At 45.9% G+C, this 18,408-nt stretch overlaps 1 protein-coding gene across 1 annotated transcript in view; it reads right to left on the minus strand.

Annotated features, from left to right (window-relative positions):
• Nucleotides 1-13,391: 13,391 nt before the first annotated feature.
• NPTXR (neuronal pentraxin receptor) overlaps nt 13,392-18,408 on the minus strand; it is a 92,974-nt gene continuing 87,957 nt past the window's right edge. Inside the window, exons 4-5 of the mRNA XM_040359492.1 lie at nt 15,758-15,937; nt 13,392-14,217 (exon numbers count right to left, since the gene is read on the minus strand). Of these exons, the coding sequence (XP_040215426.1) occupies nt 13,993-14,217; nt 15,758-15,937 (405 nt within the window). The 3' untranslated portion in view covers nt 13,392-13,992. The remainder of the gene's footprint in view (nt 14,218-15,757; nt 15,938-18,408) is intronic.

Here is an 18,408-nt window from a genome sequence, read left to right on the forward strand (position 1 = left end):
CAATAGACCGATGGGCAATACACACGGTCGGTTTGGACCGATGAAACTGAACCTCGGACCATTCTCATCGGTTTTGTCCGACCGTGTGTACGCGGCCTCAGTTTCTGAAGCACTCGACAGACATCTGTGTGGTGGCTCTTCAGGGATTGGGAAAATATGAGGATATTGTGGAGATAAACCACCACACATAACTGCAACAAATCTTGGAGGACTTTGTTAATAAACTCCTGGAAAACTGCTGGAGCATTACATAGGCCAAAGGGCATTATGAGATACTCATAATGACCTGTTCTGGTATTAAACACAGTTTTCCCCCTCAAATCAAGCTTTGTGAAAACTGTTGCTCCCTTGAGTCGGTCAAATAACTCCATAATCATAGGAATTCCTAATGGCGAGACGATTGAGACCCCTATAATCATTGCAAGGTCTCAGTTCAGTTCACCACTCTTCTTTTTCACAAAAAAAAACCCAGCACCAGCAGGAGATGAGGATTTGCAGATGAAACCTCGAGAAAGTGCATCTGCAACATACTCCTCCATGGCCTTATCCTTCAAATCGACAAAGGGTAAACCTGGCCATGAGGGGGTATGGCACTAGGTTGAAGGTCAATTGCGCAACCATATGACTGGTGTGGAGGCAAAGTACCGGCTTGACCTTTGTCAAAGACATTGCTAAAATTGTGATACTCCTCCGGCAGGGAGAAGAGTGAAGAGGTGCACAGTACCTTGGCTACCTTCTGGAAGCATCTCTTACTGCATTGTGGTGACCAGGACAAACCCTCAGCACGGAGCCAATCAAAAGAGGGGTTGTGCCTCTGTAACCAAGGATAACCACCAATAACCAGCGGAAACTTAGGTGAGGAAATAACTCCCTGCTGATTCTGGACCTGGAAGTGACGTCATCCCCGGCTGGGTGCTTGGGAACGCCGTCCTCCCTCTCCATCGTTCCAAGAGCATTCGGTTCCTCTTTCGCTGCCAACAGAGGCAAGGAGCCGCCGCGGCGACCCCGTCCAACGGACACAAGCAACTACAGCCATCCTCCTGGGACCAGAGCGGATGAAAAACTGTATAAAGAAGCCTGTTATGTAGCTCCCTTTGTGAGTACACTACTTATATGTTTTTAACATTCCAAATAAATTACGTATCTACTACATTCAGAAGGCGCCGCTTCTTTTCTCTTTTGAGGAAATAACTTGGAATTGGTTATCTCATGGTGAAGAGCCCCTACGGTCATAGACAATGGAACAGTCTCATGAGTCACATGGGCAGGCTGTAGAGGTCTCCCGTCAAGAGCCTCAATGCTAAGTGGAATGTCATGCAGGTGCAGCGTAATCGAGTGCTTAGATACAAAGGCAGCATCAATGAACAGGCCTGCACCCCAGAGTCGATTAGACTCGACGGACGACTCAGCCCAAAACCGTGACAGGACCTCAAGGTTCGGGCGTTCCCTGGATGGGCAGGACAAGACTTCAAAAAGTGACCAGCCTGGCAACAATAAAGGCACAATCTCTCTCTCCTCCTAAGGGCTCTCTCGTCCGCAGAGAGACTTGTAAAGCCCAAGTGTATGGGTTCATCTTCACAGACCGACTCGGTACCAGGAGGCATGGGAGGTGAGGAAGGCAAGGGTGGGACTGCAAAGCTCGGAGACAAATGTACAGGAGGCTTCCGCAAACGCTCCTTAAAAGAGAGAGTCTCTCTCTGAGTCTGGAGTCAATGAGGATGGCAAAAGCTCTCCAGCTCAGTGGGTATATCTCGGGCTGCTATCTCATCCTTGATGATATCCGAGAAACCATGAGAAAAAGCAACCACGGGGGCCTCATTGTTCCAAGCAACCTCTGCTCCCAGAGTACGAAATTCAATGGCATAATCGGCAACCGTCCTCGTACTCTGTTTGATGGACATGAGGCTCTTGGCAGCAGAAGCGGAGCGTGCAGGAACGTCAAATACCCTTTTGAAGGAAGCCACAAATTCTAGGTAACTCGGGACCACAGGTTTTTGCGTCTCCCATAGAGGGTTTGCCCAGGCCAAGGCTCTGTCAGAAAGCAAAGATATCACAAAACCTACTTTGCTTCTGTCCTTGGGAAACACCTGGGGCAGCATCTCAAAGTATAGCTCAACCTGGTTGCGCACAGATGAGGAAGTGACCTTTGGTGCAACCGGAAGTGCGGGGTGGAACGCAGTGGGTACGGTGGCTTGCGCTCCAACGGATCCATGTAATGATTGGGGACATTCGGTGCATCGGGGTGTCGGCTGTATACGGCGCCACTTCATTTTTGCCTTCCCTGCAGTATGAGGGGGAGCAGGTAAGGACCTTTACTATGTAGCTGTCTATTGATAGCCTAGGGGTCCCCCTGATAGAGTATATGCCTTTGTCTACCACATCTGTGCCCATCACCCTGAGGTGACAGTAGGGATGGGTGGGGTTGTGTGAGGGGGGCGTGGCCTGCCAATCAGTGGCCACCAGTGTTGGGGGCCGTCTTTGAACATGTGCACACACACACATACCTATATTAAGGAGGACATACAGGAGAGAGGTACCACGGACCACTTAGGCTTTGAAGAAGGGGGTACGCCCCAGAAACGCGTCAGCCGTTCAGATGTCTGAGGTTCTACTGGCAGGTGCCATGAGGTCCAGTCCAGCTGTCTGAAAAGCGCTTACTCAAAATTTCCTTGTGAGTAGGACCATTGCTTTTTATTCTGTTTTTAATACAATTTTAAGTGGTAATGCACAAGGTCGGTGCGCCCTCCTTTCTTTTCTTTTTGAGGATGGGGAATGTCAAGTGTCTGAGACCCTATGAGAACTGTCTCAGTTCAAACTATCCCTGGCACTTATATCCCAAAGCACACAGTCAAAATTAATTATTTCAGGGTCACTACTCACAAGTTCCCAGGACAGCAGCCACCTTTCAGCTTCCTCCAGACACCTCCTAGTGAGTGGGGGAAATCCTTCTAACAACCGGGATCCCTTTGGTGAAGCCCTGCAGCCAGTTCCAGGTCTCTTCCTAGTCTCCAGCCCCCAAACCTTTTGTGAATAGCAGCATAATCCAAGGCTTGCCTCAGAGGGGCAACAGCCCCCTCCAAGGCTGGGGACTCTGCTTGGGAAAGACAATTTCTCCAGAGCTTCACACTTTTTATCAGCTGCTCTGACACCATTTGGGTGCACCTCCTGATTGGATTGGCTAGGACCTGATCAATATTCAGGCTGACCATTTGAATTTTCCCTCCCTAAGCCCTGGAAGCTCCTTCCAGAAGCAGGGGGAGGCAAACTCCCAGGCTTTGATAACAATAAAAACTGATAGATGTTCTAATCCCTCTCCACTGCCTCTCCACTCCCTCTGCCTTTAGTTACCCTATAAATTACTTTATTAAAACCACAGTAGAACACTCACATACCAACACTGTTAGAACACATTTCACTATCGAAGATAGCGGTTGGCCAACCAGCGTGCATGTGTCCTAGCTCCCACTCACGTGTTTTGTCATAGATGACACACTCAGAGCCACATTATTAGGATTTTAGTTCATTATATATCCTGTAATCGGGTATAGTGCTGGCAGCTTCTATGTTCTAGACCCAAGCATGGATTTTCATTGAATTTGATTATAAATATTTTATGAATAATTGGAGATGCAGGGATTGGAGAGGATTCAGGGAACACAAGGTTGTGATTTGTAAATGTTTTTGTGCACTCTGCAGTGTGGTGCTGGGAAAAACAAATAAACTGTTTTACCACTGGAAAATTTGTGGAAATTCATGGCATTAGCTTTATTTTTTTGAGGCTGCATTCATTCTGGCATTAACTATGCTGCAAATTCCAGCAGCAAGAATATACTGAAACCTGTGGTTGATGTTAACAGCTGTGTGCAGATTGCTGCAGCTGCAGTCACGGCCGCCATCAGGGGGGTAAAACTGTCACAAGTGTAAGGGGCCCGTGGCCTGAGGGGCCAGAAAAAGGCAGGACGGGTGAAGGGAGCCATGCTGTGCATTATAGAAACGCTTTTTTTTTTAGCTTCTGCTATTCTCGTGTCACTAAGCTCAGACATCGAGCTCTTTACTGCCACCTCTGGTTACTATGTACATGTGCACCCTTCGTGTAAACTGTACTGTGCTTCTCAGCAACATGCTGTCACAAACTACGGTGAACGGGAGTGAACCACAACTGCGGTTAGCAAAAGATTTCAATGCACCTCTCTATGTTATGTGAGATTTCAGTATTGGACCCCAGGCGTCACTCCAATCAGAGCACAGGAGTTTGGGGGTTCTCTACATCATCTCTCTCACACAAAGGAATGCGTTGAGCTACTAAGGGAAGACGTATTACCACATGCGTCCAACCGCTAGCGTTAAAAGATTATAATGCACATAAATATTCCAATGCACTTCTGTATGCAAGTGATTATCAGTACGGGACCCCAGGCGTCACTCCAATCAGAGAGCAGGAGTTTGGGGATTTTCTACATCATATCACTTTAAGATAAAGGAATGCATTAGGCCACTAAGGGTGGAGGTATGAAATACCTTCAACCCTTAGCATAGAAAATTTAAGGTGAATATGTTCAGTAACTTAGGGCGTGGACCCATAAACAAGTGATAACTTATGTCAAGCACGTAGTAAATAGGAATAGTGTGGGCAACTAATAGTTGCGTAAAAGAGGCAAATATAGCTCAGCTAAATAGGAAGTATATGTTCCTTTAAGAAACTTCAACTGAGGACACAACAGACAATCCCAAGTAGTATTGCGTTCTTAGTAAGCCAGAGTCAATTACAGCAATTGATTAGAAGTAATATATGCAGCAGGTAATACTAGTAGGAACTACAAGTAAAACAATTGCTACTTATCCATTTGCAGAGCTTGAGTCTTGCTGTATGCTGGCAGCCATGGGATTCCATAGTGCAGGGTGTAAGGAAGGAAGATCTCTTTAAGTTGTCCCCAGAAATGGCAGCATTAATGCAGTGCAGGCATTAGCTAGATGGCCATAGAGTCCAGTATAGCAAGTTTTGTAGCATGGGGATTGATGGTGTCAATAGTTCAATAGTAGCCAACCCGGCTACGGCCGACAATAATAGAACCCCGTTCGAATGGGGCTGGAAACATTTCTAGGCAGGCAACAGGTGATTGAGGTGCAGCGGTGATCTGCGGCGCACTTCCGCGTTCCAGGCTGGAACACACGTGGCGCTGGGCGATGACGTCATCGCGCAGCCGATGTATGCGTTCCATCATGGAACGCAATACGGTGCCGCGAGCGCTTGTTACACATGCCTGCTATGTAAAAAAAACTACCTGGGACTAGGTAGAAAGATCTTCTTTACACATAGGAACTGTGAGGGAAAGGGAGGGGGGCTGTTTGTGTACAGGAAGGGAGGGGCCAGAGCCTTGTGTGTGTACAGATTTGTGTATGCAGTGGTGTATTTTGGTTTTGTGCCCCCCTAAAATTGTCCCACCCCTTCCTTCGCAAGTTGCTATTCAGGGCCCCTGGTGGCTTTGCGGGTTCCCTGGTCCCTGTGCGGAGTGTCTGGTGAATGTGCGGGGTCCCGGGTCCTTGGTGTCTGTGTGGGGTCTCTGGTCCCTGTGCAGGGTCTCTGGTCGCTGTGCAGGGTCCCTGGTGGTTGTGCAGGGTCCCTGGTGGTTGTGCGGGGTCCCTGGTGGTTGTGCAGGGTCCCTGATGGCTGTGTTGGGTCCCTGGTCACTGTGCAGAGTCTCAGGTCCTTGGTGGCTGTGCGGTGTCCTGGGTCCCTGGTGGCTTTGCAGGGTCCTAGGTCCTTGGTGGCTGTGCAGGGTCCCTGGTGGTTGAGCAGGGTCCCTGGTGGCTGTGCGGGGTCCCTGGTCCCTGTGCTGGGTCCCGGGTCCTTGGTGACTTTGCGGAGTCCCTGTGCCGGGTTCCGGGTCCCTGGTGGCTGTGCGGGGTTTGGGTTGGAGAAGTAAGCACATAGGTTAGTGGAGGGGGGGTGGGGGCACCCCCCACACACAGGTAGGTGACACACTCTGAATGGGGCAAGCACGTATGACAGTTAACTGTTCAAGTGAGGGGAGGTGTAGTGGAGAGCCCAGTCTGAGGAGGAGGGTGACAATGATGTCGGTTGTCTGTGCCCAGGGTGTTGACATCGCTGTGTCCACAGATCACTCACCTCTACTAGGACATGGTGTCTCCACTGACACACATACGAGCAGCAGAAACAGGAGAGCGGGCAGAGGTCAGAGCGTGCACTCTTCTCTGATTGGGGGGTGTCCCCGATTAGAGTCGCTCTATCTTTCTCCTGTCTCTCTGTCTCACAGGAGGAGGACACAGAATACTGATGATGTGGAGGAGAATTTATATGATGGTGGACAGAGGAGGAGGACACTGTGAGGAGGACACTATCATATTTGCAGCCTCTGCCCCCCTCATGTGTTATGTCCGCAGCCTCTGTCCCCCCCCTGTGTCATGTCCGCAGCCTCTGTCCCCCCCCCGTGTCATGTCCGCAGCCTCTGTCCCCCCCGTGTCACGTCCGCAGCCTCTGACCCCTCCTGTGTCATGTCCGCAGCCTCTGTCCCCCCCGCGTCATGTCCGCAGCCTCTGTCCCTCTCCTGTGTCATGTCCGCAGCCTCTGTCCCCCTCATGTGTTATGTCCGCAGCCTCTGTCCCTCTCCTGTGTCATGTACGCCGCCTCTGTCCCCTCCGTGTCATGTCTGCAGCCTCTGTCCCTCTCCTGTGTCATGTCCGCAGCCTCTGTCACCCTCATGTGTTATGTCCGCAGCCCCTGTCCCCCTCATGTGTCATGTCCGCAGCCTCTGCCCCCCCCCCGTGTCATGTCCGCAGCCTCTGTCCCTCTCCTGTGTCATGTCTGCAGCCTCTGTCCCCCTCATGTGTCATGTCCGCAGCCTCTGTCCCTCTCCTGTGTCATGTCCGCAGCCTCTGTCCCCCCCCCGTGTCATGTCCGCAGCCTCTGTCCCTCTCCTGTGTCATGTCCGCAGCCTCTGTCCCCCTCTTGTGTCATGTCCGCAGCCTCTGTCCCCCTCTTGTGTCATGTCCGCAGCCTCTGTCCCCCTCTTGTGTCATGTCCGCAGCCTCTGTCCCCCTCCTGTGTCATGTTCGCAGCCTCTGTCCCCCTCCTGTGTCATGTCCGCAGCCTCTGTCCCCCTCCTGTGTCATGTCTGCAGCCTCTATCCCTCTCCTGTGTCATATCCGCAGCCTCTGTCCCCCTCTTGTGTCATATCCGCAGCCTCTGTCCCCCTCTTGTGTCATATCCGCAGCCTCTGTCCCCCTCCTGTGTCATGTCCGCAGCCTCTGTCCCCCTCCTGTGTCATGTCCGCAGCCTCTGTCCCCCTCCTGTGTCATGTCTGCAGCCTCTGTCCCCCTCCTGTGTCATGTCCACAGCCTCTGTCCCCCTCATGTATCATGTCCGCAGCCTCTGTCCCTCTCCTGTGTCATGTCCACAGCCTCTGTCCCTCTTCTGTGTCATGTCCGCAGCCTCTGTCCCTCTCATGTGTCATGTCCGCAGCCCCTGTCCCCCTTATGTGTCATGTCCGCAGCCTCTGTCCCTCTCATATGTCATGTCCGCAGCCTCTGTCCCCCCCCTGTGTCATGTCCGCAGCCTCTGTCCCCCCCGTGTCATGTCCGCAGCCTCTGTCCCTCTCCTGTGTTATGTCTGCAGCCCCTGTCCCCCTCATGTGTCATGTCCGCAGCCTCTGTCCCCCCCCGTGTCATGTCCGCAGCCTCTGTCCCACTCCTGTGTCATGTCCGCAGCCTCTGTCCCTCTGCTGTGTCATGTACGCAGCCTCTGTCCCCCTCCTGTGTTATGTCCGCAGCCTCTGTCCCCCTCCTGTGTCATGTCCGCAGCCTCTGTCCCCCTCCTGTGTCATGTCAGCAGCCCCTGTCCCCCTCATGTGTCATGTCCGCAGCCTCTGTCCCCCTCATTTGTCATGTCTTCAGCCTCTGTCCCCCCTTAGTTATCATGATATAAAATAATGGATGTGGGGGCATTTTGGTGGGCGTGATTTTTTTTGGGGGGAGGGGGGGGGCAGCATTTCATTTTTGGTACCAGGCAGCACAATGTCTTGGGCTGGCACTGCTGATGGGGACACTAGTTCATGTGATTAGGGATTCCTTAATTTTGGAGGGATTTTCTATCACTTCCTGTTTTGGCTATGGGACATAAATTGAAGGGAAATCTCCCCAATTGGACACAGATGCAAAAAAAATTGAAATAATAAGTTTTGTCTTTAATTATACATTAAGAATAAGAATTCTTACTTGAACAAGACTGTCTCCTTTTTATGCAATGGTGTGGATGGCTTTGAGATGGCTCATAGCATGCAAATACAGCCTTTTATTCTCTAACCAGCTCTGACAACTAGTAAGGTATAAAGCTATATCACTAAGGCTAGCCATGCATTTGAATATTTCTCTTCTTCAACTCAGAATCAGTAGATAATCCCATCAACGCTAAGGCTCGGTTCACACTGGGGCAGCTTCAAAGACGTCCAAATCTAAAGCCACCCCGTACAGCGCGACTTCAGTGAGGCTTGCAAACAATTTATTTAATAGAAGTCAATGCAAGCTGCTCCGGAGTCGCCCCCAAGTAGTGCAAGAAGTTGGAGCGACTTGAGTTGCTCTGATTAGAACGGTTCCATTGCCCTGACAAGTTGCCCCAGTGTGAACCAAGCCTAAACAGCATGGATGGAAGAATCTTCCCTGCCTGCTGTTGTATTCTGACAGTGGCTGCTCCTGAATACCTGAAGAGTCACTGCATTTTATTGTCTGCAGTCGTTGTTCTGCTTAGAATTTTCAGCCCAGCTTCTTCAATTTTCAGACTGAAGTTTGTCAAACAGGGTGGTGCTGATAGGAACCAAGAAGAATTTTTTTTTAGCTGTGGGTCAACATGACATGCTTGTTTCACACAACATTCAGTCAGTTCTTCTTTCGGACACATTCAGTCATAGAGGGGTGATTAACTAAAACCTGGTGCACACAGAATCTGGTGCAGCTGTACATAGTAACCAATCAGCTTCTAACTTCAGCTCGTTCAATGAAGCTTTGCCAATAAAAGATTTTGTGTGCACCAGTTTTAGTAAGAGCCGGTTCACACTGGGGAGGCACGACTTTGGGGGCGACTCGGCCAGGCGACCTGAAGACGACTTCTAAGGCGACTTGCAAAATGACTTCTGTATAGAAGTCAATGCAAGTCGCCCCCAAAGTCGTACAAGAACCTTGCGTCACTCCTATTAGAATGGTTCTATTGACTAGAACGGGACGCGACTTGTCAGGCGGCTGAGTCGCCTGACGAGTCGCCCCAGTGTGAGCCCCCAGTGTGAACCGGCTCTAAATCTCCCCCCACAGATTCTAAAGTAATAAAAAACTGACCAGTCTGCCGGATAATCCTGCTGGTAAGTATAAATTGGCTTTCTTTATTCATGGGATAAAAATGTAAGGATTTTACTCATTCTCATACTTATAGGGAAAGCATTAAATCATCAAGAAAATTTTAACAAACACGTCTTTATTTCCAACACTGATATTTTACAAAATAGACACAATTCAGTCCACAAATGTACCAAAAAAGCAAGCGACATGAAGGGTTTCAACATATGAATAATAATGGTGAGCAAGACCTAGGCAAAGGTAGGTTGTCTGAATGTGGACTGAGACATATGCTTGTCCCATCAAATGAAGGTTAAGGGAATCTTTAAAGGGGTTGTAAAGGTTTGTTTTTTATTTTCTAAATAGGTTCCTTTTTAAGCTAGTGTATTGTTGGTTCACTTACCGTTTCCTTTGATTTCCCTTCTAAATTTCTCACTTCCTGTTCCTCCTCAGTAAGCTTGCCCCCATCATCCGAGCCGTTCTGGCTGGGGGTTAGTCAGCCAGAACAGCTTACCGAGGAGAAACAGGAAGTGAGAAATTCAGACAAAAAAAAAAACCATTTAGAAGGGAAATCAAAGGAAAAGGTAAGTGAACCAATAATGCACTAGCTTAAAGGAACCTATTTAGAAAATACAAAACAAACCTTTACATCCCCTTTAAGGCTAAAGCAACATACAATTATGAAAGTGTATGTGTGTGTGTGTGTGTGTGGGGGGGGGGGGGGGGGGGCGGGGTGAAGGTCTTCTGAGTGGTGAGACATGGCAGTGATATCTGATGTCACAGTGCATCAACGTTGTAATTTCACAATACAGAACCACAGAGATTGCATGATTGCTCTTAATAACCCCATGAAGTTTGTGTTGGAGAAAATCAAAGAAAGGTCAGTAATGTCCATTAATAAACTTACTCCCAGCCCATCTTACAGCAGCAATCTTTATAAATAAAAAAGTATAATTTATTTTATACCATATTTCTTTTTTGTGTATATATATATCTCCCCCATATAGTGTTAATATACCAACTAGTCTTCCTTAGTCGCTTGTACTTTTTATATATAAATATCTCTGTTTTGAAGGAAATCAAAGTGCACTGTTGCTTGGGAAAAGGTTGTTGCTCACAGAGGATGAGCAGAAAGCAGAAGGCTGTATAAAAAATAAATACATTTGTTTTCCCCACATCTTGATCCTCAATTAGAAGGAATAGTAGGAGAGAAATGGCTTGTGCCATCAAAGTCTACTATTTGGGGGGTATACTTAAAGGGCCAGTAAACACACACACTTATCTACTGTATGTTATATAACTTATAATAACATTTGCTGATTTGTATTTAATAATGAATAATGAAATCTTGCCACATCAAGTACTTGGAGTGCTTTTTTCAGGGGAAGAATTGGTTCAGTGTCAACTGTTTTAGGAATAGATCTCTTACTACAATATCATATTTATCACAGATGTCATGAAACAAACTTATATTCTTATCAAACCCGCTTATAACAGCTGCTTCTATCAAACAGCAGGCTCATCTAGGTGACTGTAGACAGCTTCAGATTTTTCTTCAAAGTGGAATTTCAGACTATACCTAACTAATCTTAAAAATGCTCCCTCTCCCTTCTAACACCTATGCTGACTTACCTGTGTAAGAAAGACGTATATACTTACCTATTTTTAGGCCACACTGGTCTGATCACGTGATCCACGAGTCAGGCCAAAAGAGCTGCAGTGGAGAGGAGGGACTGTCGACAGACGAGTCACAGGAGACTATGGGTGACATCACTACTCCAAGGTATTACCAGCCGTTGTTGAGTGCTCTTCTCCTCTGCAGCCACCACTGGTGAGATCAGGTGGCCAAACGAGAGTGGACTGAAAATAGGTAAGTATATATATATTTTTTTTTACACAGGTTAGCGCTTCCTGATGACGGATTACTGAAACGTACGTCGAGGCGACACGCAGACCACGCACAGCTTCCTGTCCAGCTGGTTCTCGGCTTTTGCAAGGTGGAACGCACGCCGTAGAACACTCCAGCGCGGACATCACTCTCTACGGAACAGGTCCTCAGGATCGTACCTTTCTGATTCAAGCCCAAAGCCTCAGTGCCGGGATGTGGGCACTTGTAAAGTAAGCCTCCACTCGTCACCTGCTTTGTTTTAATAATTTTAATAAATGATAATATGCTATGGCGGCATCTCTCTGCTTTATATTTTTTTCATGATGTCCTACTAAGCTGACCCATAGGAACTTCAGACCATCCACAATCTGTCCAGGGTGACAGCAAAGCTTTATTTGATCTTTTTTTAGTTAAAAAGGTCAACTACATGCGGTAAGGGGCCATCCTTTATGCACGTTTGGGTGATAGGATTGGTGAAGGTGTAATTCCTGCTCCTCTGCAACTTACCACACAAGTAGTAAAGATTAAGGAATTTATGGACACATACTACTTATGATTATGGACTTTTCTTTGTGATTCTTCACTGGTTTATATTTTGTGAAACTTTCACATTTAAAAACATTATTATTTTTATGCAAATTTCCCCCTTTTTTTGGGGCACTCAGTGCACACATATTTTAATTTAATATATTTACTGTATAGTGCACATATGTTCAAGTTTTTTTGTGATTTACATTCAAGGTTTATGCACTTATTTCTTCTGTTTATAAATTGCACATGCACTTTATTTACTTGCTGTTTGGCACACATATGACAAGTATTATGATCCTTATTAGGAACTTTACTTATTGATATTTTACGGTTTCACAGATTTTTCAATTTTTTGCATTGTTTGCACAGGCACTTTACTGCCACTTCTCATTGGATTTTTATTAATTTCAGCGCCCCCTACCTACCAATTTTCTTTCATATGTCCATTCTTATTTGAATTTATTCTTATTTGAACTGTTTGGGGAGCAGCTATTCTATATATACATTTTTTGTTTTAGTTTTATATATTATATTTTTGGCGCGAGATCTTTATTCCATAGTCAGCATAGGTGTTAGAAGGGGAGGAGGGAGCGTTTTTAAGATTAGTTCGATAAATAGCCTGGAATTCCACTTTAAGTGCTCTATTATAAAGATCTTTACCATAGATAATGATGCTTTCTCTTCTGCAATCGGATAAGTCAGTTAGGCCACTCATCATAGTGTTGGGCAAGTACACAGCCATTGGGAGGTAGAAGAGGCAGAGCTATGTACAATGGACTGGTTTTTAGGTTCTCAGGGCTCAGCTGAACTAATTTTTAGTGAAACTGGATGTTTAAGAGGTTTAACGAGAGTATAGGTACACATTAAAGCAAACGTGTCATAATAAAGTGTCCTGAACTAACAAAAGCATGATGAAGCTCACAGCTTACCTTTGCTTACTTTAATAGCACTGTGGGTCTTGGGGCCCACTTTCTAGTTGTGGAGAATTGGCATTTCCCCTGCCCATGTCCCACTGTGGGGGTTGATTTAAAAAAGGCAAATAAACTGTGCACTTTGCGAAGTGTAGTTGCTCCAGAACTTAGTAAGTGAGCAGAAGCTCTGCTGATTTCCATCATCCAATCATGTGCAAGCAAAAAAGCAGTTCTTTTATATTTTCCTTGCACGTGATTGGGTATTCTTTGCAAAGTGGAGCTTTACCCCATTTACTAAGCTCTGGAGTAACTGCACTTGCAAAGTGCACAGTTTATTTGCCATTATCAAATCAAACCCTTTGTTTTGCCCTGTGCCTTATCAACAAGTCATTAGACGAAGGCACTACCACAATGGAGAGTACTTATGGCTATGCAAGAAAGCCTCTATATTCATAGCCCCTTCGGTATGGATCTGAGCTGTCAAATCATGCAGCAATATGTTTGTTTCCGACAGCTTATGCTGATAAAGTTGTCCTGCATTTAGTTTGTTTAGAACAAAACTATTTCCACATGGTTCACTTTAAGTTTTGTTGAACATCTGGTTTGATTTGTAGTAATAGCCCTTTATTGTAATTTGTGTTTATTGGCTCTTATGAAAATGGTGAGCAATTATTTAACACATTAACCTACAGAAGTTAATCGGCTGATCTATGATTGGTTGCTCTTTGTGCTGTTTTTATTGAATAATGCCCTACGAATCCAGCAAAAAGCTCATTGGCTTTAGACGATAGGCTGTAATGTTATCAACAAATGATAAGCTGCAGGAAATGTAAACCATGTAATTGTGAGGAGCAGTGCTGGAGAAACAATATAAAATGCGGTTTAGGAACAAATAAACACTTGTGATACAGTATATGAATTTTAAATAAAGATAGCCCCTCTATTTAGATCTGCTTTACAAAACCTGATATATGTATTAAACTGTAACACTGAAATGTATCTAGGTCACTTTTGTGTCTTACTTTTCCTGAAAGTGCTAAGAAACCAACCATGATGCCCTGCTGGAAATGAGAACAAAGAATCTGTACATGTCTATGTAAAAATTTTCAAGTGACGGTATTAAGCAACTGCTAAACCCATTTCATAGTAAAGTTGGTTGCTGACCCCAAACACAGACACACAGTGTTATATGATTATCTTGTGATGAGTTAACACAAGCTGGTGTTGTTTTCACACCCACTGGTTGGAAAGCTGTGAAATCCTGCTATGGTGACACTGAGGGATAAATAGGGGATGTGGGAGACCTGGATGCTCATGTATATCTCAGTGACCCAAACGCTCCTCACAGCTTTCAAATGGACTCTTGGTTGCACCACCAAAAACATCCACTTGGCGATCATCCCAGTGGATAAGGTTTCCAGACAAAGGTATTGTGCAGTTTGCGATTCCTTCTATTTCACTATTGGTCAGGACACGATCCCACATATTGAACTGTGCCACCTCTCCTACAAATGCCTGGGTAGCATCAAATCGACCACCTACAGCATCCTGAAAAAAAGAAAACATGGTTCAGTATGCTCAGTGTCAAACTAAGCCTACCAACAAAGATTCAGAATATGTTGCTGAAATTCATTTTAGATAGAAAAAAGGAACATACACACAGGTTGAATTAAATAACAAAATGGCGGTGATCAATGGGAGGAGGTCCTGCAGGCCATGCCCACATGCTCTTTGATTGAATCGCAAAGACTGATGCAATTATATTTATTGCTGAGAGTGTACTATACCCCCCACGGATTGTATATTATGGGTCTTCGGCCCACTCCACTTTGTACCAGATGTAAGAGAGACCATGGAGACCTGATTCACCTTCTGTGGAGGTGTCCGAAACTCCACCCTTACTGGAAGGGGGTGTTGGACACCATAAACAGAGTGTTACAGGTATCAATGTCCACAAATCCAAAACACTGTCTACTAAATGTACTAGAGGAGTTTGAATGGGAGGAGTGCACCAGGGTGGCAGTCATTAGATCTCTGTTTCTTTTTTTTTTTTAAAGTGTATTTTGTGCATGTACTCGAGAGAGGAGCCGGACTGCAGGAGTTGGGAGTAGGCAGGCCTCCCCCAGAGGCAATCTGCCACCTTTCTCCATGCCCCGGGTGGCAATGGCAGGTGTGTGAGGGGGTCCTCCCACACAGCCCGCCCTACCTGCTCCGCTTTGAAGCCCAACGGGGCAGAGGGACTCCCTATAAGGGAGTGAGAGGATTAGCCCGCTCAACCAGCCCGTTAGTCCTTTGCCTCTCTTTTTAGAGACCGCGTGGTCAAAGTGGGTGATGTTAACCCAATTTCGAGTGCGTGTAAGTGTGGTGGTTTTTGTGGGAGGGGGGTGGGTGTACTAAGCGCAGGCTTACCTCGCATAGCACACCCACCGGGAGTCGGGCTGAGACCACCAAACTCAATTCACATGTAGCCGAGACCGGGATCCGAACCCCTAGCTGCAGAGGTGAATGGCTTGTCAGCGCAGTGCCAATCGCGTTGAGCCACCGCAGCTCCACAGATCTCTGTTTCTAGCACGTAAGCTAATCATGAATCACAGGATATCAGAGGAGCCTCCTACTCTTAAAGAGTGGATTAATGCTGTGGGGCATATGCTTCAAAAATAAAAAAATATTTACCAACATAGAGGCTGCGCCCAGAGATTTGAGAAACTTTGGGGTACGTGGCTGGATATACCGGGACTTTTCCCGGTGGATCTGGTCCTGTTCAGGCTGATGGGCATAGGTGTCTGATGTATCTAAATGTCTGACCAATAAATAGACTCCATGGACCCTGGTACTTTCACCCCAAATAAGGAATGAGTAAAGATTTGATAGGTAAGAATTGCTTAGTTCAATTTGTGACACAAGAATGTGCAGTCTACAGAGTATGCAAGTTTGATGTATTTGATGTTTGACCATGTACTTGAATGTATATAAAGCTTTGGTATGTATTTATATGTTCACTTTAATAAACTTTTCTTTGAAAAAAAAAAAAAATTACAAAATGGCAAAAGAAAGTTCAAAACAATTAAAAGTAGCCAACAGTAGATACCTGTTCTTGTCCAAAAATGATGACGCCGTTAGGTTTGATTGGGTGCCAGGCAGACAGGTTCTCATTAGAGCCTTTCTTTTTCCCATCTTGGAAGGCTGTCCACATTCCATCTCTTGTAGTCCAGGCCACACAAATATGATGCCACATTCCATCTTTTAAGCTAACTGGCAGTTGAGTTGCCTGTCGGGAATAATAAAATGTTTAATTTTTCAGAGCCATTAGTGATCTTCGTCGTATTATGTTCCCATATGTACTGCCACCTTTGCAGACCAAATTTAAGAAACCTCACTATATGTTTATTATGTATTATCACTAACACTTCATACATAATTTATGTTTTTTTACAGAAATAGTAGAATTCTGGAACACTGAGTTATACTGATGCTTTTAGGATGATTTGGACAAGGGCAAACAAAAAGCCTTGGGCCAACCTTTATTTTGTTTTATGAAGTTAAGAAACCTTCAACCTTTAGAATCACTTTGAGGGCCAGATCCAGAAAGAAATACATTGGCGCAGCGTATCAGAGATACACTACGCCGCCGTACCTTACCCGACGCATTTTCGAATCCTCAGCGAGTTTCGCGCCGTAAGTTACGGTGGCGTAGTGTATTTCTGGCGGTGTATTTCAAATTGGGCGGGTTTCATTTAAATGAAGCGAATGAAATGCGCATGCGTCGTTCCTAAATTTCCCGCCGTGCATTGCGCTAAATGACGTCGCAACAACGTCATTTTTTTAACTTAGACGTGAGTTACGTCCATCCCTATTCACGGACGACTTACGCAAAATGTATTTTTTTCAAATTTCGACGCGGGAACGACGGCCATACTTAACATGGCAATTCTATCTATACGCCGCAAAATACCAGCTTTAACTATACGCCAGAAAAAGCCGACTACAGACGACGTTAGAAAATGCGACGGCCACGTGTACGTTCGTGGATCGTCGTAAAACGCTAATTTGCATACCCGACGCGGAAAACGCCACCCAGCGGACGCCGAAGTATTGCATCTTAGATCCGAAGGCGTACGAAGACGTACACCTGTCGGATCTATCCCAGAAGCCGTCGTATCTTGTTTTGAGGATTCAAAACAACGATACGACGTGGGAAATTTGAAAGTACGCCGGCGTATCAGTAGATACGCCGGCGTACTTCGTCTGTGGATCTGGCCCTTAGGGCCAGATTCACAAAAGGGATACGACGGCGTTTCTCCTGATACGCCGTCGTATCCCTGTTTCTATCTATGCGACTGATTCATAGAATCAGTTACGCATAGATATCCCTAAGATCCGACAGGTGTAATAGTTTTACACTGTCGGATCTTAGGATGCAGTACCGCGGCCGCCGCTGGGGGGAGTTTGCGTCGTAAACCAGCGTCGGGTATGCAAATTAAGAGTTACGGCGGATCCCCGACGGATTTTCGCGTTCGCTACATCTATCTAGTTTCCCGTCGCAAAGTTAGTCGTCGTTTTAGGTGCCCTAACTTTAGTCAGCAATCGTATTGCTGTCTAAAGTATGGCCGTCGTTCCCGCGTCGAAATTTAAAATTTAACGTCGTTTGCGTAACACGTCCGGGAATACGGAAGTACGCTACGCGCGTCGCCGTTCGAAAAATGATGTCACAGCGCGCAAAGCATGGCAGGAGTTAGGAAACGGAGCATGCGCAGTATGTCCGGCGCGGGAGCGCGCCTAATTTAAATGGCACACGCCCATTTGAATTGGCCCGCCTTGCGCCGGAGGCCGCGGGCGTAGTTTTCATCGCAAGTGCTTTGTGAATTAGGCACTTGCGATGAAAACTTGCGGCGGTGTAACGTATCTACGATACGTTACGCCGCCGCGATTCATTGTGAATCTGGCCCTCAGTTCCTATTTAAGCAGTGCACACATGTTTAAAACAGAAATCAACTTGCTTCCTGAAAACCACCCCTGTTACCAGTTACCTTTCTAGTACATTTGTTAGTAAAACCTATTTTTACAAATATTGGATTTCTCCTGACAAATAATTTGTTCCTTTAAAATACTTTACTGAGCAATATCCTAAAGAGGAAGATCTTATTAAAGTGTTACTAAACTACATTTTTACAGGGACACCAAAACCATTTTTTACCTTAAAGGGTTTGTAAAGGAATTTTTTTTAAAATCTTAATAGCTTCCTTTACCTTAATGCAGTGCTGTTTTCATGTCCTCATTGTTCGTTTTTGCTCTCAAGTTGCTGTAATTCTTCTCTGATCTCCACACTTCCTGGTTGTCTGTTTCCTGATAACCACAGTACTGGGAGCTTTCTCTTTCTGGTCACTAATCAAGGAGGTGTGATTACTGTGTGTCTAAAACCCCACAGCACCTCCCCTTTGGATCAGTTTCGTTTTCCAAACCATCACTGCCCTGTATGGCTCTGTGGCTCTGTATGCTTTGTACAGCAGAGAGGCAGGAAACATGCAAAAACGAAACTAGAAACTACAGGTACATTATATAATTGATTTTTATCTATTTTTAATCGTTTTTAAAAGGAATCAGTTAACTATTATGTCTCTATACCCTGTAAACAGTCATTTCAGCATACATTTTTTTTTTATTTACAACTCCTTTAACGCAAGCAATGCATTAAGGTAAAAAATGTTTTTAGGTTTAGTAACACTATAAGCTGTGAGCTGT

Source organism: Rana temporaria, chromosome 7, assembly GCF_905171775.1.
Source record: "Rana temporaria chromosome 7, aRanTem1.1, whole genome shotgun sequence".
Taxonomy (NCBI): Eukaryota; Metazoa; Chordata; class Amphibia; order Anura; family Ranidae; genus Rana; species Rana temporaria.